Source organism: Emydura macquarii, unplaced genomic scaffold (assembly GCF_026122565.2).
Source record: "Emydura macquarii macquarii isolate MOO-44397 ecotype Brisbane River unplaced genomic scaffold, CSIRO-AGI_Emac_v2 contig_3390, whole genome shotgun sequence".
Taxonomy (NCBI): Eukaryota; Metazoa; Chordata; order Testudines; family Chelidae; genus Emydura; species Emydura macquarii.
Window position 1 is genome coordinate 8,415,860 of NW_027133527.1, and position 27,922 is coordinate 8,443,781.

At 42.6% G+C, this 27,922-nt stretch overlaps 1 protein-coding gene across 4 annotated transcripts; it reads left to right on the forward strand.

Moving 5' to 3' along the window:
* Positions 1–1,893: 1,893 nt before the first annotated feature.
* On the forward strand, positions 1,894–26,224 carry IL4R (interleukin 4 receptor). 4 transcript variants are annotated; one of them, XM_067534237.1, is made up of 11 exons: positions 1,894–1,978; positions 2,648–3,092; positions 11,205–11,318; positions 15,714–15,855; positions 16,726–16,895; positions 17,841–17,995; positions 18,966–19,122; positions 19,551–19,650; positions 20,833–20,911; positions 21,059–21,144; positions 21,239–26,224. In XM_067534237.1, the coding sequence occupies exons 3-11, from the start codon at positions 11,249–11,251 to the stop codon at positions 22,932–22,934; spliced, it is 2,655 nt and encodes an 884-aa protein (XP_067390338.1). In that variant the 5' UTR covers positions 1,894–1,978; positions 2,648–3,092; positions 11,205–11,248; the 3' UTR covers positions 22,935–26,224. The 4 variants fall into 4 exon arrangements, with proteins under 4 accessions (XP_067390338.1, XP_067390337.1, XP_067390341.1 ...); XM_067534236.1 differs by lacking the exon at positions 1,894–1,978 and having other exon boundaries at positions 2,553–3,092; XM_067534240.1 differs by lacking the exon at positions 1,894–1,978 and having other exon boundaries at positions 2,553–3,092; positions 21,242–26,224.
* The last annotated feature ends 1,698 nt before the right edge of the window (positions 26,225–27,922 follow it).

A 27,922-nucleotide genomic window follows, 5' to 3' on the forward strand; every position in this document is an offset into this window, starting at 1 on the left:
GCGGGCGGCGGGTGCCCCGGGCCATCCTCCCTCTCGCGGGCACCGTGTGCCGTCCTAGCCGTGCTGCCCCGGGCCATGCTCCCGTGGGTCCTAGCCGTGCTGCCCCGGGCCATCGCGGGCGCCAGGTGCTAGCCCGGCCGCGCTGTCTTGGGCGCTCTGTGCCATCCCGGCCGCGCTGTCGCGGGTCCTGGTGGGTGGCGTTTCATGGCGGTCGTGCTGTGCTGTGTACGCCCTCACAGCCCGGCTGCCACGGGCCATCGCGGGCGCTGTGTGCTATTGTGGCTGTGCTGCCCCGGGCCATGCGGGGTGCCGCAGCTCATCGTTCGTACGCTGCATTGCGATTGTGGCCCTTGCCGCAGGCCATCCCGGCCCGGTGCTGTCAGCCACTAGAGCCGTCAAGATCACCGGCAGCGTCTGCTCAGAGTTCCTAGATTTGAACATTGGCTGAGGGCCTTGTCTGGAATTCACCGCTCAGTATGGGCCTAACAGTCCGGCTGTCACCTGGAAGGAAAGTGAAAGTTAGAAACCTTTTCTCTTGAGATGTCAGTGGATATACCCAGCCCCTTACCATGAACACAGGACCAGGGGCGCTGAGCCAGGCTGCCCACTTTGGGATGGGGCTTTTCCAGCGGAGCTCCTGAAGAGCTTATTTGCTTGTTTAGCTGAGATGTTGTGCGTTAAGAACTGGCAGTCAGCCTGCCTGCCTGTCACTGTGCAGAGGATGAGGGGAAATGCACAAGACTTTCACCTCCAGGATCTAATACAACCTTTTATTTAATTATCTTAAAATTGTATTTTGCACACCTCCCTTGCCCCAGACATCTAGGCCATTTCCAGATCCTGCCACTTTCTCCTCTTCAAGATCTACCCTTTTTTCTCCATCCCTCCCTACAGCCAAATCTCTCCTTCAGGCCCTTGTTATATCCTGCCATGGGATACTACCTATATACTATTTCTATACCACCACTTATGTCAGTATAACTTACGTTGCTCAGGGGTGCGAATAAGCCACCTCCCTGAGCAACATAAGTTACACCGAACTGAGCACAGGTATGGACAGGCACCAGTGCTCCCAAACTCATTCACCTGTTTGTCAAATTCTCACACAATCATCACTGTGCCTTCTTCCACACAGCCCACTATATGAGACAACCTTCCTGTCCCCGAGTTTGTCCCCATGGTACCAATGCTGCTAACATTTAAATCCCTCTTGAAGACCCACTTCTGCCCTGCTGCCTATAGTGAACCAAAATGACTTGCATATAAACTGACAATTGTTGTTCCCATTCCTCAGACCTCAGTCTACTTGTTTATCCTTCTTTGGAAGAGGGACCACTCTTAAGTGTTTGGAAAGTGCCTAGCACATAGCAGGCACTACTGCAAATACATAATATTATTAAAACATGGACAGGTGACCATGTAATAGAATCCACCACCACAACTCTCCCCCCCCCCCCCAACTTGTTTAAAATCTCAGCAAAAGGTCAAGATCCACATGGACCAGAGAAACTGACCTCCCTTCTCACCCCCAGAAAAGGGCCCTCCAGCTCTGTATTTAGACACATTTGGGTATGTAGTCAGTTCAATTATCTGCACTTGAGTCACTCCTCTCGAGTTAGCCTAGCTCAAGTGAGAACAGCCACACTGCAAAATGACACTCAAGCTGTTGTGTCCACATTGGCGCTGTACTTACTCGTGTATGGCGCTAACACTTCTGGGCACACATCCACGGTTCCTAGCGCCACAGTCAGTTGAAATGCTCTATGAATTCTTTCTCAGTGAATTGTGGGAGAACTTGCCTTTCTGGGCACATGGGGGGAATTCTAGAAACGGACTGAAGGATTAGTGGCACTTCAGTGACTCTAGCCTGCATCCACACTGAGGAGTGGTTGTGTTAGAGCAGCTCCAGCACTTCACCTTTAGTCTATAACCCCTGACTGATCAGCCCACTTGAGTTAAAAATACCACTCCACTCAAGGTAAGAGGTTTGTGTGTAGATGGGACTTGAACTAGGGGCAATATTCAAGGTGTAAATTGAGTTAACTCTGCATTGAAGAAAATCCCATTGTTAGGGTGTAGTTTAAGTCAATGGACCTTAGATCAGGTCCTAGGGGAAGCTAATGTCGTATTGTAACTGTCTAGAGCCAAACACAGATTTTCTTCAGACTTTCTAATAAATAATATCTCAAGGCTGAGAACATGCATGAAAAAGTTCAGCCCCAAAAGGCTTATCTGAGAATGTTATAGAGACCACTGAACACACAGGCTTACAAGGGGAGGTGCTGTCTCTGATTTATAGAATAATAGAACCATAGGGTTAAAAGGTACTGCAAGGGTCATCTCGTCTAACTCCCTGCCAAGATGCAGAATTTGTTTAATATAAGGATATGTTAATTCTGCAAGAATAAACAGAAATTGCAATGCCTGATGTGAAGAGTGCTGAGTACAGCCAAATATCCAAATTGTACACAGAAAATCGCAGTGTTGCATGGGGTTTTAGCTGTCTGACATCTATAAAAGTAAGGTTGTCACATAAGTTTTGCTCACCATTCTGTTAGTTTTCAGGGCTCTGATTTTAAATGAAAATGAAATGTCACAGGCCTGTGCCCTGCTGTTTAAAATCACAAAATGTGTCTAACTTGTCTAGGGCCAGGCTTCTGAAGAGGAAGGGAAGAAGGAATGATAGCATTGGCGAGAACTCGAGAACTGAACCCCACGTGGGGAGGAGAATAAAAGAGAAGGAAGCTGCCTGCTCTGTGGGTGTTTCCATTGAGTCACAAATTATTTCCTTCTGCTTGCTCTGTGGTGTCGTTGCTGAGAACCCTGTTGGGTAGGACTGTACCGTGTACAAGAAGAAGGCGTTTGCCAAAGGTAAATGAGTGGGCTGGGAATGCAAATTCCACTCTGCTGAGGAGAGTTTGTGTAATAAGGAAATGTGCATAATGTTTACCCATTGAAAGAATCAAGTTCGTACAGTTCCTGCTGTGAAAGTGAAGAACAGAGTAGAACAGCGCTTCCCACTCACTGGCTTGGGACAAAGTTACCTGATGATAAAATTCACTCTCCAGCCCTGAAAATGAAGATTGGATCAGGCAAGTTATACCAAAGAGGTTCCACCCCCACCTCTCTCTGTCTCTCCCTCTCTTATATTTAGCTGAAGAAAGTTTTTACCTTTATCTGATTACTTGCTAAGGAGAGTTGTGTTGTGAACTGTATATTTTACTGGCTTAACTTGTATTTACATTTATCTTTGCTGAAAGCATAAAAATCTATTCAATTTCTCTCCTACATACTGAATGCTCAACCTTCCCGTGCTGGTAATTGGAGGAGTCATAATATTTGTTTTTCTTATCAGAACTTGGATCCATATGCTGTAGCTGGAATTGTTTGGAAAAGGTTTCATTAGAGTTAGTCGCTTGTTAGAATTGGATACAAACAGCACAGGAAAGAATTAATAGAATTGCAGTTACTTTTACTGAATGTTCCCTTATCTTTCCTGGAAGCTTATAGAACAGTGATCACATCTGAGAACAGGAGATATATCAGAATATGAAAGGTGTAAACGTGGTGTAGTTTTAAATGACTGACTAAGGAAGGTTCAGATAGTCTTAACACTGAAAACCTCTCCCAGATGGTAATGAAATTCAGCTTTATGTTCAACTTCTGTCAGAACTAAACTATTTAAAAAGGAAGTTTTGAGACTAGACCACGTGTCAGTACAAACTTTGCAGCTGGCAGAAACCCATTTTTCTTCCTCGTGGTTATTTAACCCAGAGAAACCTCTTGAAATCTTTTCTATTCCTTGTCAAAACAGAAAATTCAAGAAGATATGTCATCATGAAAACCTCCTGATGGATATACAACCTGCAAGTCCCCCTATATTAGATAGACTATTCTACCCTGGGTCCCAAGTATTCAGCAATCATGGAATTTGTTGTAGAATTCACCTCTTGCTATAGAATTGTTTCCAGAATCTCAGATTTCACTTTTTAAAGGATTACATTTCTAACTCTTATGGTTGTGAAGGAAACTTCAAAAGTGTGAATGGATGCCTGTCTAAGTCTGCAAAGAGCTGGCAACAATGGCTCTGAGAGGAGTGAGCTGTCCTAGTTATTTCAGTCAGGAGCCTTTGGACTCAGAGATTGTGCAGAAATGGAATATAGCATTTGTCACGCAGTCTGGAGTGGTTCATGACCCTGAGTGTAAATCTCAAGGCAAATTGTCAAAAAGCAGGGAAGACACCCCAATTGGTTGTATGTTCTATAATCAGATTTCACCAGTAACAAATGTGAACTCCTGAAACACTATAACAATCTTACCATGGAGTCACAGAAAGTCCCGTTGGGCATTCCAGTCTATCTTACCAAGCAGGCAAATATAACTCTGTGATAAATGGTTGCTTTCCTTCAAAAATCACAAAATATTCAGGTTGCTTCCAGTCTCAAGACCAGTCATTTACCCCAGGTCAATTTGTACCTCAGATCTCACATCAAAGACAATGTTTGTAGCCAATCCGATAGTTAACTAAGGATTTATTAACTAAGAAAGAGAAATGAGAGGGTTATTTATAGGTTAAAACAGGTAACAATAACACACACACGAGTTAAAGTCTGTGGTTCCCAAAGGTGACAGAGTTGTAGTAATCTGTCAGCACTGAATATCTTTTCGGGCTAACGCAGAATGACCCTGGGGATCTCTGCTTCTGTTTCCTAGCTCCAGCCTGTAGAATCCAAACAGCAAAGAGATGAAAAATTTTCATGTCAGCTATCTTTATTTCTCTCGTCCAGAATTAAAATGGATGGGATGAGACCTTCTGTACGTAGCCTGTGTAGGGACAATTAGCAAAGTCTTTTTTATCATGATTAAGACTAAGATTTTGTCACAGGTATTTTTTAGTAAAAGTCACAGCCAGGACACAACCCTCCCAGTCACAAACCTCCCAGGGCTGAAGTTGCAGAGGTCACATAAAATTACGGAATCCATGACTAACTCATAGCCTTAATCATGATGTTTCACAATGGCCCACTTTAATTCTGATAGTCCTCACTCCTCATGCCTGAGATCACAAGTTCAGAGCAGACATTTTTACAGTTATAAAGCAAAACATATCACCATATAGCAAAGGAAACAGACATTACAAGTAAGGTTAATGCACGCAGCAACTTACAAGCATTTTATAGAGTCTGAATATTACACACATACTTACAAGCGTAACACCTGTCTTATACAGGTGAGCTGGTCTGCTTTCCAGTTATGAATTTGTCAGTGCTTAGCTGACGCCTACAGTCTTGGCAAGATGGCACCTGGTCTACCAGTGTCAAAGCATTTTTCCAAGATACCACCAAATTCAACATTTTTTCTGTGTAATGAGAATGTTTAACTTTGAGCTGTAGTCATGTATATGTTAGAGTGTGGGAAGGATAGGACTGAAGGATATGTCATGGAAGTACAATAAATGAACACTGCAGCAGAATTTAGGGGTTTTTTGCTGCAGAATTTGGTCCAACGATGTCATGGATTACACTGGGCCCTGCTATAGTTATCATGTATGAGATTTGCTGTTATCCTGATAGTTGTCACTCATTAGAACTCTACAGCCATGGCCCTGAAATGATTTTATAATTCTTATAGGTGGTACAAAGTAAAGACAAATAACATAAAGACAACTGCTAGACACTTGCAGTTTCTTCCAGACCTAGGCTAGCTGAGAAAATACCTTGTTGCTTGCAGACTATGAAAGCTAGGGGATGGGTCACAGATCTAAATGACATGTCATGACACCCTTTGCTTTTTCCTCTTTCCCTTGGTGAAAGCTCATCTTGGAATGCACAAACCTAATTATACCTTACATAAAACAACAACAACAAAAATGACCAGTTTAGATTTTACTGAGGAGAAAGTGCCTGCCCTCTTTTGATGAAAAGCTTTTTTCCCCTATTTATTTAGAGAGCTGATGAGTTGTAATCCACTGGCGACACACTTCTTTTTATGTAATCTTGCACTAGGACACTGGCAATTAAGGCATGTAAAATGTCATGTGCTGTGAACAGCCAAAGTGGTGGCAGCTGGACAAGGAGGAGAGTGATACTAAAGCTGTCAGAAAGAATGGTTCATTTACAAACAACATATAAAAATAATGTCTTGGGCCTTTAAAATCAACCAGTCTGAAGTAAAAGGCCTTCCTTAGCCAGTGGCCAAACTTAAAATGAGGAGGGAACTATTATTATTTATATATCACCATAATGATAGATATGCACAACAGATATAAAATAAGACAAGGTCACTGCTCTGTGATCCTACAATCAAAGGCCTTGATCATGCAACTAATGTTGTGCAAGTGGACTTCAGTCCCCAGGCAGCCACAGCAAGTAGAGGCAATAGTAACGCAAAGGTGGATTAATGGGATGACAAAACAAGGGGGAAAGCGTTTAAGAGAACATTTTATGTTTATTTTATATATTGCAAGCATGAGAGCTTTGGGTTGTGATCATTTGAGTTGTCATGTACATTAATGACCCTGGAAATAACAGAAATAACAAAATACAGAGAATTAATTAATCCCCTTCACTCTGAACAGTGCTCCTGAGCACACACATTCACCCCTCATTCTCTCAGTGTCCCCAGACTCATCTTCTTCCACTTTCACCTTTAGACCTTCTACACCACCCTGTTCCAGAAATGACATCACTGTCCCAGAGTACAAGGCTTCCTCCCTATCATTAGTCAGATTCTTTCCAAAGCCCACTTCTTCCAAGAGGCCTGCAGACACTAGCCTGTATCTGCATTGTGCAATCACCATCCCATGTCAAGAAATAAGAAAACAAAAAAACAGTGAGTTGTATTCCCTTTCTAGGTCTCCCATTTTGGGTTGTATTTAACAAAATATAATAATAGAGCAATGCAATAAAATCTATTTTCTGACTTTTTTGTTTTCCGATTTGGATACATGAGCTGGTTCTTATGGTTCTTAAGGTCTTTATTCATCCAGTCTATGACTGATATAATGAGATTTTAATCTATCATTCAGTACTGTTAAATTGATTTTAGGCTCTTACTACAACAGACACATCAGGTCTAAAGAGTGACACAGATTGTTCTTTAAAATGAAACGGTCCCAAACAAGTTATGTACCATTTACATGCACAATTACCACAAATGTAAATTAGGCAAGCTTAGGTGGAAATAACCATAATTAGTCACACATATGTGCAATTACCCAGTATGTGTAACAGTCATGCTAAGTGCACATTAAATTGATGCCTTTATACATGTAATTTATTTAAAAATCCAGACTGGACATTATTGATGATTTGCCTTATATTAAGTTAATGCCATCACATTTTTTTTCAAGAGAGAGGAATGGTCTAGTGATATGAGCATAGAACCCAGGCCCAGGAAATTCCAAATGCTACTCCTAGTTCTGACACTGATCTCCTCTGTGGACTTGGGCGAGTCCCTTAACCTCTTTGTGCCTTATTTCCATCGTTCATAAAATTGGAATGATAATACTTGTGTTCATCAAGGTGTTGTGAAGTTAGGGTATGTAAAGCATTTGGAAGATATAAATTATAAGTATTAAGTTAATTTTATTTTTTGTTGTTATTAAAAACTTTGGGGCATACATGTGGGACAACTTTTGAGATGTTAACAATCTTCCCAGTTCTTGGGCTACATTTAATAATCGACTGCTTTTATTAAAAGAGAGAGAAAAATTACTATTTGCTGTTTTGAGCAATACATTGCATCCATTTTCACCAAAGCATACAAATCTTTTTTGTGGGGAGATTTTTTTGCTTTGGGCTCTGCTGATTCGTACATGCTTATGTGATGTGGAATTCTTTGCCAAATCTTGTAAGTGTTTCTTGGAACACTGGTCACGAGGCACTATTACTCAGCAGTTGACTGGAAATCAACCATTTCCCCTCTTGAGAAATCCAGACAGGGAAGGATGAATTTATGTTTTGGAGCAGTTTTTTCTTATTTTTCAGGTGCAGAAAATTCTGTCAAATCCAAAGGCAGTTGTGTCCTTTTGGAAATAGTTGTCACTCTCTGGCCGGTGATATTTTGTCTGTTCCCAAATGCTGATAACTCCAGCAGTTCTCAGGTAGTGCGTGTGAGAGAAATAGAAATGCATTTTACTTTATAGTGGGATCAGCAGCGACTGCTTAGTTAAGGTTACTTAACAGTTTACATTCTAACACCTTATTCTCAATCCCTCATAACTTTCTGAAGCCTTAACCTTTAAGGTTAACATTTTCCATGTTTACTTTACAGAAAGATGATTTCTTTAAAGTCAGAGCAAAGATTTCCGCTGGTTTGTTTGTTTTTTTTATATGAGGAGAGTGGAAAAAATATATACCATTTAAAAAAAATGGTGACCATTTTGTATCGCTCCAAAACTACAATAGCTTGGGGTAAGGAGGGGAATACACAGTGGAACCTGCCTTTTAGTGGAGTGAAGCTTCATTATAAGAGACGTGATAGTCCTTTGAAATGTATTTAAGCAAGTAATGTCCTTTCACTCTATTTCATTGTAACTGGGTTTTTGTATTTGTAGATATATCTATCTGTTGCACTGTCTTGTGTGTCTCCATAATTTACAAGAAATGTAGGAGCAACTCAGCTTGCAAACCTTCCCAACACTTGAGAAAAGGCAATGCTTGGAGGAACATGGCTGCAGCCAGCCTCAGACCAGTGCCTGCGTAACTGCATATATACGCACACTTCCAAAAATAAAAGGCAAAAGTATTTCCAGGCCAACAGCCTAACGAGTTTCCGCTCCAGCAGAATTGTGGCTCTTGCAGCCAGTTCCTCTTCTCTTGTGCTGTTGGTGAAACTCACACACAATGAAGGTACAGAAGGATTATTTTGCTTTGGTAGTGAGGGGAGCAAGGGAGGATACCGACCCATCAGCTACACATATTGTTCTCTGGTCTCCTCTACTTTAATGTCAAAGAAATCCTCTACAGGAAAATCTCTCCCACTTTTGGAAATATTCAAAGAAGTCCTCTTCTCACTAGCACATCACAGGGAAAGAAGCACATGAACAGAAATAAACTGCCAACTATAGGCTTTGTGATAGTCAACAGAGAAGCTGCTTCACACAGGAAGAAAATACAAGACATAGGAAAAGCAATGCCGAATCAACCTTCTAGTTCAGTATTCTATCAGACAGGAGACAGTACCATATGTAGCAGAGGAAGATTCCTCCCTGTCTGTGTCAGAGGGAGGCCACTCTGCCTGGCTATGCCACCTAATGGCTGAGAGCCAGTCAACAGTGAATTAGTGCCAGTAACAGTGTGTAGCCAGCCCTCTGGCTGGGCATGCAGCAACACGGTCAGACTCAGCCCTCTGGGCAGGGCCAAGCAATAGTAAAAAGTTACAACCCACTCCCTGGCTGGGGCAGACAGCCAACAGCCAGGCCCAAGCCCTCTGGGCGGGGCAGAGAAAAAGCAGTGTGGGGCCCAGCTCTCCTTGGCTGGGCAGACAACAAACTAACACAGGCCATCCAGTTTAAGGGGGATAGGCTGCCACCCAGGGGTAGGGTTGGCAGCAGGGCATAGGAGGTCCTGGCCCACCCTACTCCACCAGGTCTCAGCCCAGGGCCGTAACAGTGGTGGGAAATGCTGCCACTGGGTCAGCAGGGATCCTGCTGAAACAAGCTGACCGTGGCTTCAGCAAACACAATTGGACTAATGTCTGACTTCCCTGGGCCACTTCCTGCCCCTGCCTCTTCATAGGGCTTTGTCTCTTATGGGCCCTCAGGCTCCTCGGGGTACTCAGCAGCCGGCAGTGCTAGCAGATCCTTGGGGTATTGGCCAGGCAGCAGCTCCTGGATATTCCTCCAGAGGCAGGGGTTGGTGTAGCTCAGTCCCTGGTTCAGGGCCAGCAGCAAGGCGGCAGCAGCCGATTCCTTCCCTTGCTCTCCCTCAAGGGAGTTGGAGGCCATGACTCATACTTTCTGTTCCACCCCTCCCTCCACTACTGGTGCAAGGGGTGGGCCCAGCCTGGCTCAGCGGATGGGGGGAGCGGAGAGTGGTTTCTTTCTGTCCTTTCCTTATGTTTCAATCTGTGGAAATTACTTGTATTCAAAGAGAAACCAGCACAGGAACACAGAGAGATGTAAACTCCCAGAGAGTCTTTACTGAACTCCAACTAGAACTGGCTGAGCTAGCCCCCAATAGCCTAACCCCGTTGCTATGGCAACTGGGCAAGACACAAAATACACAACATATTTGCTTGTGATCAGCTGGCATAATGCTGAATAAGACTTGTCGCTGTCTGCACTGCCTGCAGAGTCAGGGTGAACACTGTATTAGTTCACACAACTCCTCCAAGTTGTGTTCTAACTTTCTGTAATTTTCTGTTGAAGACAAGGCCTTAGCTATTTCTTATCCAAGACCGTATCTTTCACTACATGGCCACTAAGTTTCCTTAATTTCCTTTCTAATGGATTTTGTTGAAGGATTTTTGAAAGTCCAAATATATTATGTCATCAGTTCTATTTTATCCACTATGCTCTTGATATGTTCTGTGAGAATTCTAGTATATTAAAGGGGCACGATTTTCCTTTCAGAAGCTATGCTGGTTTGTCCCTATCACAGTTTGGTCATATAGTGCTTTATAATTCTAGATTACAGTTTTAACAAATTTGCCTGGTACTGAAGTAAGGCTCAGTGGTCTATAATTCCCAGGATCTTTCCAGCACCTTTTTTAAAAGATTGGTATGATATCTGCCAGCTTCTGGTTCACTGAGATAGTAGCTGACTTTAACGAGAAATTGCATGATTTTGTTAGTAGATCAGCTGTTCAGTCTTAAATTCCTTCAGCAATCTGAGTTGAACCATCTAATCTTGGTGACTTGTTGCTCTTAAATGTTTCAGTTTGTTCCATCCTCTTTTGGTACCTCAATTTCAGGCAGTGCCTCATCTTTAGTACCTGTAAAAAATAGGTCTGGTGTAGGTATTTCTCCAACATTCTCTGAGGTGAAGACTTCTGCAAATAAATCATTTAACTCTTTTGTAATATCCTTATCTGCCTTAATTGTTCCCTTTATTCCATGGCAAAGCTTCCAGGAATTTAGATCACACTGGATGTACTAACATCTGATACTGGGGTCAATATAGAGAGGGAAGGGTAGAAAGAACCGTGTCCTTTGACGAGTTTGTACACTAATCTAAGTTTTTAATATTTTCTATTGGCAGGATCTCAGCACAGCTTCTTCAACAGAAACTGACCAAGGCTAACGATGGCTGACAGCCTGAAGGCTGTAGTGCTTTCCTTGTGGACCCTTTTCTTTTCATGTGCAACACATCACAGTACGTTTGCTAATGCTATAACTTAATTCATTTAAAAGTAATTTATCAACAACACTTATTAAAATGAGTAGGAACAATTAGCAAGCCGCAATTTTTACCATCAGTTCAGAATCCATTATAAAATCTCTGATTGGAAATATCAACAATATTTATATGTTATAATATCGTCTCAGGTCTTGTATATTTTTCCACTAACATTTTCAATGTGCGAAGAAAAAAACTCAAGAATTTATAAAGAGCAGAAACATGTTTGGGAAGACTGTCTTTCTGCTCCCCTATTATTGCTGCTTGCTTTCTAATCTAATCTATCTGCCTTCTTCGTAGTGCTCACATTGCTGTATGTAGTCTTCATTCTCTGCAGCCCTGTCCCCTCCTGGCCCAAGGATATCCCCATGGATATCTGCTCAGAAGGGACAGAGTATTAAACTTCTGGTGGGTCCCTTCATGACTGCCACTGCCCGGCATACAGAGACTCAGCCAACAGCAAATGGCTGTTTAGAAAGCCATGCTGACAGGGAGGAGGGGGAACCAGCAGACCAATGCCAAAGGGCAGCCTTCAGCACAGATGCTTCAGATTACGAAGGAGTTCCCTTCTCCTCCTCTACAGGCAATGAGGCTGTGATCTCTTTCCAATCCCACTACATGAGGGGAAAATTCCCTGTAAACTCTGTGGAGTAAATCTAGCGGAGTTTCTGTTGCTGCCCTGCCCTTCTGGTGCCGCCATAAGGACAGATGATTGAGCTTCATATATGTGATGTCTCCTGTGGTCCTTTGGCCTACTAATTCTGTCCTTTTTTAAGAGATAAGTGTTTTTTCTGGCAAGATTTAACCTTAAACCCCCAGTGCTGCTCATTACTCTTTGGTCACCCTCTGGAGACCGCAACTGTCTCTACTGAAATACAGTTTATCTAATAGGAGGAGGATTGGGTGTGAGACGTTTGGGGACTTTTTTCTTAATATCTTTTCCAATATTTCCATGGGAATAGAAGTTAGATTTATAGGATGATGATTGCCATGATCCCTCCTTTACTATTTTGAGAATCAGTTCTACATTTTTCTTTTGGTGCAGTCTTTTGTTAACTCCTCAGTTGTCTATGGTTTAAAAAAAAACCAAAAAAAAAACCAAAACAAAACTGTCTGTTGTACAAAAATTGCATTAGCTAATTCCCTTACTTCTCACAGGCCCAGTTCTACTTCTAGTGATATCAGTGGGAATTTTACAATAGAATTAAATGAGAGACGAATCAAGCCACACAAGTGTATATCTGATTTGAATATGCTTAGATTTTCCAAAAATTTCTTACCCACTTTTTATCAAAGTCTGGTTTTACAGGTTTGTTCCTTCCTTATGCATTGCATGTTTCAAGCTTCTTTGTTATATTTTTCTTATTGAAGATAAAAAAAAGTTCAGTATCTCAGTTTCCCTTTTCAACTATACAAATTGAAAATAAATTTTGTTCTGCATGTAATTTCAAAAGGAAATTCTGAAATATTTGAGGTTTAAAAATATTGTACTATAGATGGAAAAGGGAAACAGTAAATGAAATACAGAGTATGTTAAGAATTGTAGGGGAAAGATAAGGGAAGTAAAAGGTCAAATGAATTAATGCTGCTAATCAATGTGTCATATGAGAATATGGAGAGCTTTTTACATCTCCAGGTAGAAAGTAAGTCCATTAAAAATTAGGAGGGAGTGAAGTTAATGCTGATACAAAAATGGCTGATACACTGAACTCTTCTTTTAAAATCTGCCTTTAAGAGGAAAAATAAGTAAAAGTTTGAACAAAAAAAAAAAAAAAAGAAAGACCTTGTAAAAATAACAATGGATAAAGAGTAGTTAAAGAGTACTTTGAAATCGCAAACCTATACAAATTAGTAATATGAATTGTAGGGTATTGAAGGAAATTTTTCCTTAACATATTGCACCACTAATAATCGTTTCTGAAAAAACATGGACGGGGGGAGATATCAGAAGATAGGAGGGAAGCAAATGTGGTACTGATATTCAGAAAAGGAAAGAAGAAAGAGCCTGGCAATTATTTACCTATAAAATTAACTTCTATCCTCAGTAAAATAAAACACAAGCAAAACAGATTTTAGATATTTAGATGATAATAGAACCATTAGCAGCAGGAAGAAGCATTGGGTTTATAAAGAGTAAAACTTACCAAACATATACTAGATTACTTATTTTATAGAGTTAAAAAAATTATTCCTGAAGCTTCAAATCATACGCATGCTAATAGTATTAGTCAAATGAGTGAGTCCCAACCAAAATAAGTGGGATTACTCAAGTGAATAAGGACTGCTTGGCTTGAAAACTGGGCATTTAGAAGAGGAAGTGAAAGTCACAGCTGTAATATATGTGGATTTTAATGAGGATGAAAGACCATAAACAGACAATAATAAATAGCAAAGTACTTAGTTGGCTCGAATTTCTAGTGAAGCACCACAGGGTCACTGTTAGATCCAGTCTTATTTAACATCTACATTAATGCTCTTGAAGAGGGAGTGAAGAGTGTGTTCATGGAATTTTCAGATGATACAAAATAGGGAGTCGGTGGAAATACCCGTCACGCCAGAAAAATAATACAGAGGAACCAAGGGAGATAAGAAACATGGGCAGGAAGTTACCAAGTGACACTCATCTTGGAGAAAATACAAGATGACATTTTGGAGAAATAATCCAAGCCCCAAAACAACAAGAGTCCTGTAGCACCTTAAAGACTAACAAATTTCTGTGGGCATAAGCTTCGGAACTTTTAATCCAAGCCCAGACACTGAATGAGTGAGAGGAACCTGGGAAGAAAGAGTGGCTGAAAGAACTCTAAGGGGTGGGACTTTCCAGCAAATTAATCTTCAACTTGCAATGTCATATGGTATCAACAAAAGAACCAATATCGTTTTGGGCTGCGTATACAGAAGCATCATGTCCTGGAGCAGAGGAGGAATTGTCTGTCTGTCTAACTTTTGTGTGACTTCAGCTGGAGTACTGCCAGGAGGCTCTATCCTGAGAAACTCATTACCAGAAAGAAAAATGTTGACAAATTTGGCAAAGTTCTGACAGCCGAATAAAAAATAACTAGCAGTGTGTAGGAGACTAACGTGAAAAGAAGAACTCGAAGAGTTAGATCTACATAGCTTGTATAAGAGATGATGGGGAATGTGATAAATGTCTACAAAAAGGGTCAAGCACCGGAAAGAGAGAGGAATTATCTAGGACAGTAAAAGTGGGTGATATTTACTGGCATTTGTTTTTTTAAAAGTTCACATTTCAGAACTTCAGAGCACATTGTTAGCCTTTATAGCTATATGAGCTTATTGTCACACATGCCGTCCCACCAACTTCCCTTCTCTTCTTTGTTATACTCACATTTGGCATCTTGTTTCAAAGTAGATTGTAAATTCTTTGAAGCAAGGATCAGGTCTTGCTGGGTATGTCTATACTGCAGTTAAAAACCTGCAGCTGGCCCATGCCAGGTAATTCAGGTTCACGGGGCTCAGGCTAAGGGGCTGTTTAACTGCCATGTAGATGTTTGGGCTCGGATTACAGCCCGGGCTCTGGGACCCTATGTGTAGGGAAGGTCCCAGAGACCAGGTTCCAGCCCAAGCCTGAACATCTGCACGACAATTAAACAGCCCCTTAGCCCAAGCCCAAGTAACAGGCACAGTCCAGCCACAGGTGTTTAATTGCAATATACACATACTCACTGTGTGTCACACCCTGCATAACAAGGCCCCAATCCTGACCCTACTACAATACAAATTAATAATAATAATGGGCATAACTAGGACTAAGGGATAAAATCTCAGGAGAAAACTTCTTGAGATAGAGAAGTCGTTTAGGCTATGGAGAAGCCTGTCTGAGGGAATGAGGGAAGCCTGCTTATTTGGGATATTTGAAAATAGACTGGACAAAACACTAGAAAATGCCTTGTAGGCAGTAACCTTATTCTGATTCCTAGGAGACTGCACTGTGGCCTAACCAATCTTTTCTGTTACTAATATCTATGATTTTGTTATTCTCTGATTAAATTTTAACAACCTTTACACAGAACTTGTGATAAACTAATTTCCCAATTATAATGTTTAGAAGCTTGAGAATAGGTGAACTAGGAACTGTTTTGGGGTCTTTGACCCAAATGTTTATTGTACAGCCTTTTCTTTTTGTCTCATGGAATTTAGAGGTGGGCGCCAGAGTGGTCCAAATTTAGTGGAATCTCTTCCCATTTAATCTGAACAAGTCAAACAATTGAGCTTTCACACTCCCTTTAAGATATTTTAATAGTTCTCTTTCAAAAGAAGAATTTTATACTTCTGAGAAAAAAACCTCGTTTTGTCTGATGTAGTCTCCTGGTGCTATCATTGCTCAGTGTTGTGTTGGTTTTTCCCTAGTTATGGTGGCAGGGCACATACAGGCGCTTGACTGCTTCACCGACTATGTCAGGGAGCTGGTTTGTCACTGGAGGGTGGATGCACAAACAAACTGCTCCGAGGAATTCCAGCTCTATTACAGGACAGAATATTTTTTGACATCGTAAGTACTTAATGCCACATTCTGTGTTCATTGTTGAAATGTTAAATATGCTGCAATTATCATCAGCCCTGCCCCTCCTCTCCATGGCCATGGGGTGGTGTCTGGAGCACAGCAGAATCAGTGTAGTCCTGCTGCATGGGGAAGGGCATAATGTTGGGGGGTCCTCACCCCCTGTGTTTAGTGGAGCACATCTCTGCTGGTCTCCCTGCACCACAGTGCAGAGGGGTAGTTAGGTGTGAACTGGGGAAGTGGCAGGGCCAATTGATCTGCAGCTACCCGCACTGGACATGTAGCGCCATGTGGGGAGCAGGAGCTGAGTGACTTAGAAGGGGCTGTATTCCCTGTCTTCAGCCTGGGGGAAAGGATTGCCCACTCCTCCCCCAGAGCCCAGTCACTCTCCTCTGCATATAGCACAAGTACACAGGGCCCAGTCCTTATTCCTCTATGGCCCTATTGTGTAGAGACCCACAACAGAAGCCATTTCCAGTCTGCTCTCATCAACTGGTTACAATTTCTCCCCAGAGACATGCAAGTGGCATCATTTTGAACAGGTTAGATGCCCCCTGCTTCTTTTCCAGGCTTAAAGGCCTTCTGTCACCAGTATACTCTCTCTGATGAAGAAGGATGAGGAACGGGTGGTCTCTGTGTTAATTTCTCCTTTACAGAGCAGGCCACAGCTTTCTCCACTGAGTTTTTCACACAGATTAGCTGAGGCTTTTCTTCTAAATGCTTTCTGGGAACTAAGTTTGTGTATCTCAGATTCAGTTTACACACCAGGAGCCTTCATTCATGACACTGAATGGGGCTTAGTTTGAATCAATTGAGTGCTTAATACTGTGTAAACATCATCTCAATGTTGATATTTTTCAGAAGTAACGTGTGTGTCCCTGAGAATGGAAAAGACAACAGCATGACTTCCACTTCCAGCTGCACTTGTATAATTCTGCCCAACTATTTCACAGCAGGCGTCACATATCATTTAGCACTACAGGCCAATGGGACATTGCTGTGGAATGACACTGTAATGCTGGCACAGATTGGTGAGATACAGTTTGTTACAGATTTGTCATTGATATATCCCATTCCACATCCCCAGCTAACTACCTCACCAACATCTTCTTACCCTCTGAGAGAAACATACCTGCAGTCAGTATGTTCTTCGTGTGCTAATGGAATTCAGGAGTTAGGAATGAGATGTCACGGCCCATTCCTGAGAAGAGGACCAAGGACCCTAGCCATGATTCTTGGCCCCAAACACACCTCATGACAGTTTAACCACATTGAATGTCCGAATGGGCTGAACAGAGCTTTCTAGCAATAATTCTTGATAGATTGCAACTCTTTTCTTTGGTAAAACAGCGAATGTTTCTCATCTGTCAAGGATACAGTCATTATAGCTATATCTGTTACACGCATCCGCACACACACCCTTTCCTAGTGTTAAAATAGTTTGTATGGAGCACTCTATCTCACCTCAGATATAAGGAGAAGTATTTTAAGAAACCTGTATGGTGATTAACCTGCAGAAGTGATCTGGGCCCTTCTTTGATGGCATTGTTGCTCACTAGCCGGATGAGTATGAATCTGTGCCATGAGACTCCATCCCCAGAGCACAGGCAGCAGAGAGAGGTTGGCCAAGAAAATGCCACAAGCAACACACCCATCCCCATCCTCAGAGCACAAGCTAGGAAGCACCCCTCTACATTTTCTCCATGTTGGGAGCAGGCCAGCGATAACATGTATCTGAGACCTACAACTAATTCCCTTGACTCAAAAATCCCATTTCAATAAAGAGTATTTAGGAGCTTCTTTGCTTTTGGCTTTTACATTCCTGTGCCAGAGCACAGGGAAACAGAGCTGTATGTCCCGCCTACATCTGTAACTATAGCCTGGCCTGTGGCTGACTAGACTTTTTCTGCCTGTTCCTCTGAGTCAATGTTCCCCCCTTACACTACTCACCCCAAATTGTTTCTTTTAAAATACAGTTAAACCAAGGCCCCCGACAAATCTTACCATTGAGAAGGATGAAAATGATAACTTCAGCCTGCACTGGAACGAGAACTACTGTGCAGGGGACATGCTCCATGGAGAGGAAGTAAACTACCAAGTAAAATATTGGAACAAGCAGAATCCAGAAGAGGTAGGAAACTGCCTTTTTCTTCGCTCCCTTGAACTGCTAGCCAGGGTATAAAAAGTCCTTCAGAAAATCTTGAGGCGCTTTCAACCAGTTGGTTAATAATAGTGGTGGGACTGGTGAGTACTATTCCCACATCATTCATGCATACGGGGCAGCTAGCACTATGGCCACAGGTAACATTGCTTCAGTGGCACCACCAGGCGTGGAACTGGGAAATAAAAGGGCGGTGCTCGTCCCATCTTCACCCTCAAAGTAAGCTCTCCCCAGTTGAGTCATCATATTGAAATGCCTCTCACAGTAGATTGTGCTGAGATTCAGAATAGGATGATTCTTGCTCTCAGAGCTCCATGGGGCTTGAGACCCTTGATGGGCTTGAATCTACCTATAGGCTCTGCTGGGCTCCTCAGGCTCAGCTCCCCTGGAACCTTTTGTGTGCTCAAAACATTACTCCATGGCAAGCTAATGAGGTGGAGATTCACACCCTGGCTTGCCATGTGCTAATGTCCCATGCAGACAAGCCCATGCTCTCTGTAGGACAGGATAGCAGCTCTGGAGAGGTGCCAGGACACAGTACTACTGCATACTGTCCTAGTTTGAGCCCTGGAGACCACTGAATTGATATTTCATTAAACTCAAACATTTAACAGCAAACTCAACATACTAAAGTTCAACAGTAATAGGCTGATTCTCAGAATAAATCAGCCAGATTCTGTGTTTTATTTAGATTATTCCTGATTTTTTTAAAATTGTGTGCCAAAAATAGATTGAATCCACATGAAACTGTGCAGCAAAGGAGTTTATTTCTCTTCAAATATATCCTGAGCCTTTGGTTTATCAGCAGGTATTAATGAGATGGTTACAGCAGTGAAATCAGTAAACTACATTCATAGAAACTGAATGTCACACCTAACGCTGAGAAACTAAATGTATATTCCATACAGAACCTAAGTGTGTTACTTCACTTTTTATTCAGAGTTATGTAAAACTGCTTTACTCCCAGACGACAAGCTTTGAAATTCTTGCAAGGCAGTTGAGGCGAGGGTCTGACTATCTTGTAAGGCTCCGGTGCAAATATCCAGACTATTCCAGCAACTGGAGTGAATGGAGCAATGCAGTTGAATTGTACAATGGTAAGTATCAGTAACAGTGGCAACTCAGACTTACAGGATTCTAACGTACATGGTGTACATCCCAATATTTCTTCTGCCTTTCTCGTGCAAATTAGAGAGAGAGAGCCAGTGACTCCAAGGGCTGCTAATACAATCATCGTCATCCTCAGACTTGTGTTTATTGTAATATAGACCGATGCCCAAAGGCTCCAAAGAGAACAAAAAGCATATTACCAAAAGGGCAACAACCACCCAGTAATCAACTTTACTACTCCCACCAGTCTTGAGAATGCCCTTCATACCATAGTTGTAGATACCCATGCACATTCTGATACATATATGGGCTTTACTTTAAACCCTTCAGTGGCATTATTTCAAGGCACAGCAGATCACTAACATGGATTCTTATTGACTATGCTTTTATTTCTGAATATATATTTGTTCAATAGATTATGGAGAAACTTTAGAAGACAGTCTGCAGATGGTGGTAATCATATCCTGCATGTTGATCACAGCTCTGATTTTAATCAGTTACTTCTGCTTTGTCAAGTACGTATCATACTGCACAAGGTTTATAGAGCAGCCGTTAGCACAGATATTAGGCTTTATATAGTTTAATGGCCTGTACAGTCGTGTAGTAACCTCATACTTTGTAATTATGAAGCACCTTTTTTCTGAAGATTTACAAGCAAACTCTTTACAAATATGACTTAATTAACCTTAACACCACCTCTCTGAACCAGTCGCATAATCTAATCTCTTTACAGCACTTTGCTGTACTAAACCATCTGTATAATAGTACCAGAACTTCAAAGGAGCCTTTTGAGGTTTAATTAATGAGTGTTTGTAAAGCACCTGGAGATCCACTGTTGAAAGGCTAATATACATTTTTAAGGGCTGTATCTGAGGTCCTTACTCAGATTTTACTCAGTCCATGCTCAGGCTAAACTCCCATTGACTTCAATGTAAAATCCTCAGAATTTGGCTCATAGATTTTGAAGACAGCAAATGCAGCTAATATAATATTAAAACATTAATAGAGACAGCCACCTCATCTTTATAAAGTATCCACCTTGTCAGAGGAGAGTCAGTCATCTTTGGGTCCCCAGCTATGCGAGTATCTCAATAGTGATGGTTATATCTTATTGAAGTATTTTATTTTTGAGGAATAATTTACTGGAGTTGGGTCACATTAATAGATTTTCCCATTGTCTCACAATTTCAAATAATAATCTGACCACAGGATGGTGCTCAGGCCAGTTAATCATTAATATATGCATGAATGTTTACACTAGCTTTGCTGAAAAGCACGGTCTCTCCTGGACATACACAGAATAAGCACTTCCTGAGGCTGGAGCACACAGACTGGCTTAAGCAGAGAGAGCAGGGGAGGTGAGACTGGGGAACTGAGGCCAAATGCAGCTAAAGCTATGTTTACACTATGTTTGCCGCCGCCAGATTGATCTTTCATGATGGATTGAGCGGTCAGGGAGACCCGCTCAATCGATGAGGGAGGCGACTGAATAAGTCCACCCCCTCAACTAGCGTAGTGCTGAGTCAACGGGAATGCTGTTCCCGTTGGCTCAGCGCAATGTGAACAGCGTGCAGAAGGGAAGCTGAGCAGTCGATGTCAGTTACACAAACTACTCTGTGTAGTTTGCGTAACTGCTGCCGAATTTCCGGGTAAGTGTGAACAAGCCCTAAGAGTAAGCAACAATTCTTGCTTTGCAGAGTTAAGAGAGAATGGTGGGATCAAATCCCAAATCCAGCAAAGAGCCATCTGGTTGTAAAGAATGTCAAGGCAGCTCAGGTATGTGATTTAAAGATTAAATAAATATATATATTTCCTATTTGTTTAAAAAATGGAAGATATAATATGTTCTGATGCTGACTGTGATGCAGGGGAATATCTAGTTTGATTCAAGCATGCCCTAAATCTGTTTTATGCCTGTGTTAGTTTTCAGTCTGGAGGAAAATGCTCTCCATTGATAAAATTAAGGCACCTTTCCATGACGTGAAACGGAGTCACGTGGAAAACCAACTGTAAGTAAAATAAAGAAAATTTCTCCGGTTTACAGAATAAAATATTTTGCTATCAAATTAACATTAATTGTGCCTTCCTTTTGATTCCCAAAAGCAGAAGCTGTAAGAACTGTCTTGCGAAATATGCTCAAGGCCAAACCTTGAAAGGGAAAGATAACATCACAAGTGGTGAGAAACCCTGCAGTTGCCTGAATAAATGTGGAAAGTGGTCCCCAGAAGAGTATGAGACTGTTTTAATTCCAGAGACCATTTTGGTCGAAGGTTCTCTTGAAGTCTGTGGGTATTCAACAAACACTGAAACTGAGAGCCACGAGGACAGCCAGGATGAGATCATCATGTTCCAGCCTTTTGGGAACAGTGCTAATTTAATAGAAAACACCCAACACAATGATGCACTAGCAAACATGTTTATTGAGCTACTAAAATGTGAAACCAATGTCCATGACACTGAAATCCCAGACTTCATCACAGAAGAGCATAAAACTTTTGAGAACTGTGAATCAGAAAATTCATCACAGCAAACACCACAAGAAAATGTAGTCCAGGATCCACAGTCACGTGATACTTCACATGCTTGCTCCTTTTCCACTAACGCCTCTCAAGAGGACTACAATTGTAGTGCAACTAGTACAAAGTCAGTGCAATCAGAAGACTCTTTTGAATCTGGTTATCAAAGTTGTAACACAGACGCTGCTTCTCCCGAGGCGAAGAATCCTCCAGCCATGTTGCATCAAAGCCACCTTCTTTGCAGTTCTGAAACTCAGCATGACTTGTGGCTCCTGATTAAAAAATCACCAAATGCTCCTACTTCTGAGATCATCAAAGACGGAATAAATAGTCCAGCATATCAGAGCTTCAGCAGCCTTGTGTTTCAGTCCACAGGGTCTTGTAGCCCAGGATATAAGAGCTTTGACAGCCTCATATCTCAGTCCACAGGGTCTTGTAGCCCAGGATATAAGAGCTTTGACAGCCTCATATCTCAGTCCACAGGGTCTTGTAGCCCAGGATATAAGAGTTTTGACAGCTTTGTGTGTCAGCCCGTGGTTAGCAATAGTCTGACGCAGTGTTTGGAAAACCCGAGCTCATCACTGTCCTTAGCAGAGTTTCCAGAGAATCAAATACTTCCCTGCAGAGAAGAACAAGCCCATCGACCCCTTGGTGATCAGAGATGTTACACCAACCACAGGACTGATTATACGGAGCCTGGTTTTTACCACATCTGTTCAGAAAACATAGACTTTCCATGTTTTTCTTCCCATGGACACGGCAAAATTTCATTTTTCCTGCCAAAGAAAGAAATAGACAAGCAAATAACGTGTCAAAACATTCCAGAAAAAGCAGCTTTGATGTCCTGCACCACTGTATCTAACCCATCTAGTTACCAGCCTTTTGATATTGCTCTTAAACACAATAATGCGCACTGTGACAATAACAGTGAGGCTGTTTCTGAGTCACCTTATAAACCCTTTATTGACCTTTTACACAACAACTTCAAAGAAACACTTACAGCTATCACTGACTGTGAGTCTGATCTGGACATAGAGGACTGTACATGTCAGACTTTATATAGCATTGGTTCAGGTGTTACCACAAGCTTTGCCTTTGGTCTGGGTTCAGGACAGGGTCTCACACGAAACAGCAGTGACAGCCCTTGGATAATTGGCTTTAATGAACCTTGTAGTGACGGTGAACATGAAGACACTGTGGGAGAGAAAAAGTTGCTGTGGTCTTTAGATTCTAGCTCTCAAGGGAAGACTGGGAGGACCATAAAGGAGACAAAAAATGACTGACTGTGCAGATGAAGGGATATAAGAGAGCAGCAGTAACATGCCATCCTCTTCTGGTATGTCATATGACCATTTGAGGATGTCTGTAAATGCAGAAGAATGTGAAGTGCAATTACAGAATAGTGAGCATGGGAAGTGGCCGTGCAGTTAATTTATCAGAAAAATTACTGAACCACAACACTACTGTATCTAAACCATCCTTAGAAAGAAATCAAACTTCAGAGCCCCCGAACTCAGCCCATTTGCCACTGGGTGGCCTCTTTATGAACAGCTCCTGTTTAAGAAACTGTTCTTTTGATTCTTCCTCCATTCAGGATGAGGGATCAAAAATGTCACTTTTCATAAAAACAGGCCGAATTGACCTAATGCGTGAGAGCACCAGAATGAATCAGATTCAGAGCTGAATCACATTCAGAGGTGGTACGTAAGCTGAATCACATGCCGAGGTGGTACGTAAGGCGAATCACATGCCGAGGAACTGGAAGAAAGTGCAAGTTAAAGCAGGAGGTGGCTGACTTTCAAGGACACCTTTGCACAGCTTTTCATTAGCTACTTTTCAGGAGAATGCAGGAAGTGCAATTATGGCTGGCCCCAGCGTGGGTGATGTGAGAAGGGAAGGTGTAGCTCCCTCATGGCCAGAGGTTGCTTTGCAGCACCCAGCCTCAATGTCCTTTTATGGACTCCTCAAAAACTCCAGATCAGAGCCCAAAAGTAATGAAAACGCTCTCCTTTTTTATCCAGTTTGGTTAGTCCTAACACACATTGCCCTTCCAGGCCATAACCCCAGGTCAGCGTCTCTCTCTCCTGTGGGCAGGGAGTCCCAAGCCCTCCTTCCTGGAGCTGGTCACTGTTCAATGTCTCTCTGCAGGCCCCCAAACTCCTCTGGTGTCTCAGGGTCTTCCTTGCTTTAGTAAGCTATTCCCAGCCCTTCTGACCTGGGGCAACATGCCTGGTCTCAGAATCTTCCCTGAAGGAACCTTTCTCATTCTCGGCACTTGGTTTCCTGAACAGCCCCTTGCCCCCCTTCTTTCCCTGCAGTTTCCTGCTGCTCTCATAGGGGAATCACCTGATCCCTGCTCAGGTGTGCCTAGCTAGTTACTAAGGTTGGTTGGTCCCAGATCTGTAGCCCTTAAAGGGAGAACCCACCCTTTTACAGAAGGCTCCTGTATCTGTATCCAAGGCCAGCATCCTCTGGCCCTAAGTAACTAGATTCATGAGAGTTACTTTCTGATCTGTTCCCTTATTGTGAGTCTGCAATAACTCTGTTGATGTCAGTGGAGTTACTCCATACCTCTATCAGTATAACTGAGATCAGACATTTTTAAATGGTATATGCCCAAAAAGCTCAACTATACATGTCCAGGATATAGAGTGGAAATGACTCCGATAGCTGAATCCAGACTGGGATCACATGTGCCCTTTGGTGGCTCTTACGCAAAGTAAGCTGTCATGGGATAAGAGGGAAGGTCCTCTCCTGGATCAGTAACTGGGTAAAAGTTAGGAAACAGAGGGTAGGAATAAATGGTCGGTTTTCAGAATGGGGATAGGTAAATCGTGGTGTCCCCCAGGGGTCTGTACTGAGACCAGCGCTGTTCAACATATTCATAAATGATCTGGAAAAAGGGGTAAACAGTGAGATGGCAAAATTTGCAGATGATATAAAACTACTCAGGATAGTTAAGTCCAAAACAGAGTGGGAAGAGTTACAAAGGGCTCTCACAAAACTGGGTGACTGGACAACACAATGGCAGATGAAATTCAATGTTGTTAAATGCAAAGTACTGCACATTGGAAAACATAATGCCAAATATACATATGAAATGATGGGGTCTAAATTAGCTGTTACCACTCAAGAAAGAGATCTTGTAGTCATTGTGGAAAGTTCTCTGAAAACATCCACTCAATGTGCAGCCGCAGTCAAAAAAGCTACCAGTATGTTGGGAATCATTAGGAAAGGGATAGAAAATAAGACAGAAAATATCGTATTGCCTCTATATAAATCCATGGAACACCCACATCTTGAAAACTGCAATCAGGTCTGGTTGCCCCATCTCAAAAAAGCTATATTGGAATTGAAAAAGGTACAGAGAAGGGCAACAAAAGTGATTAGGGACATGGAACAGCTTTTGTATGAGGAGAGATTAATAAGACTGGGACTTTTCAGCCTGGAAAAGAGACGACTCAGGGGAACATGATCGATTTCTATAAAATCATGACTGGTGCGGAGAAAGTGAATAGGGAAGAGTTTACCTCCTCACATAACACAAGAACTAAGAGTCACCAAATTAAATTCATAGACAGCAGGTTTAAAACAAACAAAAGGAAGTATTTCTTCACACAATGCACAGTCAACCTGTGGAACTTGTTGCCAGAGAATGTTGTGAAGGCCAGGACTATAACAGGGTTCGAAAAAAGAGTTAGATAAGTTCATGGAGGGTAGGTCCATCAATGGCTATTAGCCAAGATGGTCAGAGATGCAATCCCATGCTCCAGGTGTCCCTAAACCTCCAACTGCCAGACGCAGAGATTGGATCAGTCAGTAATTGTCCTGTTTTATTCATTCCCTCTGAAGCACATGGCATTGGCTACTGTTGGAAGCCAGGTGTGACACAATGCACCCCATGTACACCCTTACGGTGTGATTGTGTATCATTCATGTTCACCCTCATAGTGTAACTGTGTATTGTTTATTGCAAAGTATGCCATGGAAGGTATTTTTGGAATACTCATGACATGCTGAACATTATTGTTATGTAATATGTTTCTTACAATGTCATGTGTATGGTTATGAAACTCTGCTATGTAATATTCCCAAATGTGTGTCTCACATGGCTTGAATAGATCTGGGCAAATACTAAAAGCAGAGGTAATTCAGGCCTCACTGAGGCATGCATAAAACAACTATGCTGTTCCAGAAACAATGGACTGGCCTGAGCATCTGATAAGGTGATGCTCATTTGATTCAAGTGGAGACAGCCAGGCCGGACATTGCCGGTCACCTGACCCCAGGGGGTGGCCAGGGGAATCTATTAAGAGGCATTTTGGTCTCTGGAGCTGTCTTGTGTAATCCATCTACAAGGCAACATCCAAGCTGCCCACAGGGGAAGCCTAGTTGGAGGCCGACCAACCAGCCTGTGGTGAGCATTATCTAACTTTGGGAAGCTACTGAAAGTATTAAGCTTAGTTTAAAATGTGATTTGCTTGTATTTCTTCCTGATCAAATCTGATTTATATTCCTCTGGCTTATAATCATTTACAATCTTTCTGTACTTAATAAACGTATGTTTGTTTTATCTAAAGCAGCACTTGTGGTTGGGTGTGCGTAGAGACTTCATTTGGAGGGACAGAGCTGGTGCATATCAATTTATTTGATAAATTGATGGACTAACCAATGATGAGCTTGCAGAGTCCAGTGTGCAGCACTGAACTCTGTAAGGCGGAAGTTCCTAGGGTTGCATCTGGGACTGGGGGTGTTTGCTGGGCCATTCTATTGCATAATCCCTTAAGTGGCTGGCCAGAAGCACTCGCTCACTAAGGTAAAAGACGGTGGCTTGCAGGAATCTGTGCATGGGCTGACCTAGGAGTGGGGTGTTCACACAACAAAGCAAGTACTAGTCGGGTTCTAGGAGTGAGGGATTGGGGTGACACAGCTACACATCAGTCCAGCTTTCAGAGGGGAACGTCACACCAGAATGCTGGACTAGATAGGTCATTGGTCTGATCCAATGTGGTCATTCTTATGATACTGAAAAGCACGTACTGTATTTCAACTCATCTAGTTGGTATGTGTTTTCAGGCAAAACATCACATAAGCTAATATTCATGTGACTCACCAGCCCAGTTCCCACCCTAGGCTTCAGGGATCTGTTGGGTTATATCGTTGGAAAGGCTGGGTTTGGGACTCCTTGGTCCTTGCCAGTATCTCTGCTGTATATGGAGCTGGCATTCAGTCCTGCTCCTTATGAAAGAAATTAGCGTGGTTTTGCAGCTCAAGCCCTGTGAGCAGTTTGGTTGCATGAATATCAAACAACGGACAGGCTGACAGAGTGGAGACATAGTTTTTCAGGCTGTGTTGCATAAAGTGTCTGGAACTGGAATGTCTTCATATTTAAAGCCTGTAAATGTGCATCTTTTGTTTGTTTGTTTCTGTACAGCAAGGTGTCCTTCTGCAGAGCCTTCCCGAGTAGATGATCATGCTCAGTGTCGGGCTAGCACATTACAGACAGTAACTGACCAGTGCGCCCAATCACTCCTCTCCTTGAGCAGTCAGGCAGTATTCTTAGCAGGGGCGCTGGAACAGTGTGTACAGTGGGGTGCTGAGAGCTATTGAACCAAACTGTAACCCCTGTGTAGGATGGAAACCACTTCAGGCCTACCGCACCCCTTGCACCTCTAATGCCAACACCTCTGACTGTTAGCCCCAGTCTACACATGAGGAAACAGAAGCCGAGTAGTAAATTACTTGCCCGGTGCCACATAGGGAGCATGTGGCTGAGCCACGTTTTGCTGCTGCTGGTACATGGTACTGGGACATCACTCTGGTTTTACACATATCGTAACATATTCCCTTTATGTGCAGTATTCCATTTCCCAGGGACTTCCTTTGCCTCTGTGTCGCTTTTGTTTCCAAGCTGGGTGTTGCTCCTCTGCACTGGATGACGATGGTAAAGAACCAGGGGTAAATGCTATTAAGGGTACAGCATAGATAAAGGAACACTGCTAGGCCGAACATCAAGGCCAAACTCACCCCAGGGCAGGGCTACATTACAAACCTACGTCGGCTTACAGCCGCCATGGAATTGCTGTGGTGGGTGATGTCCACACTACCCTCCTTCTGTCGCTGGTGAGTGTCTTCAGCAGGACCACTTCCACCAACTGAAGGAGGGCAGCGTGGGGGGCTGAGAGCCAGGGCTTTCAGCTCCGCGCAGCTCCCAGCTGGGAGCTCAGCTGCCCCCCAGGCTTGTCATCCATCCCCCCTCAGCTGGGAGCAG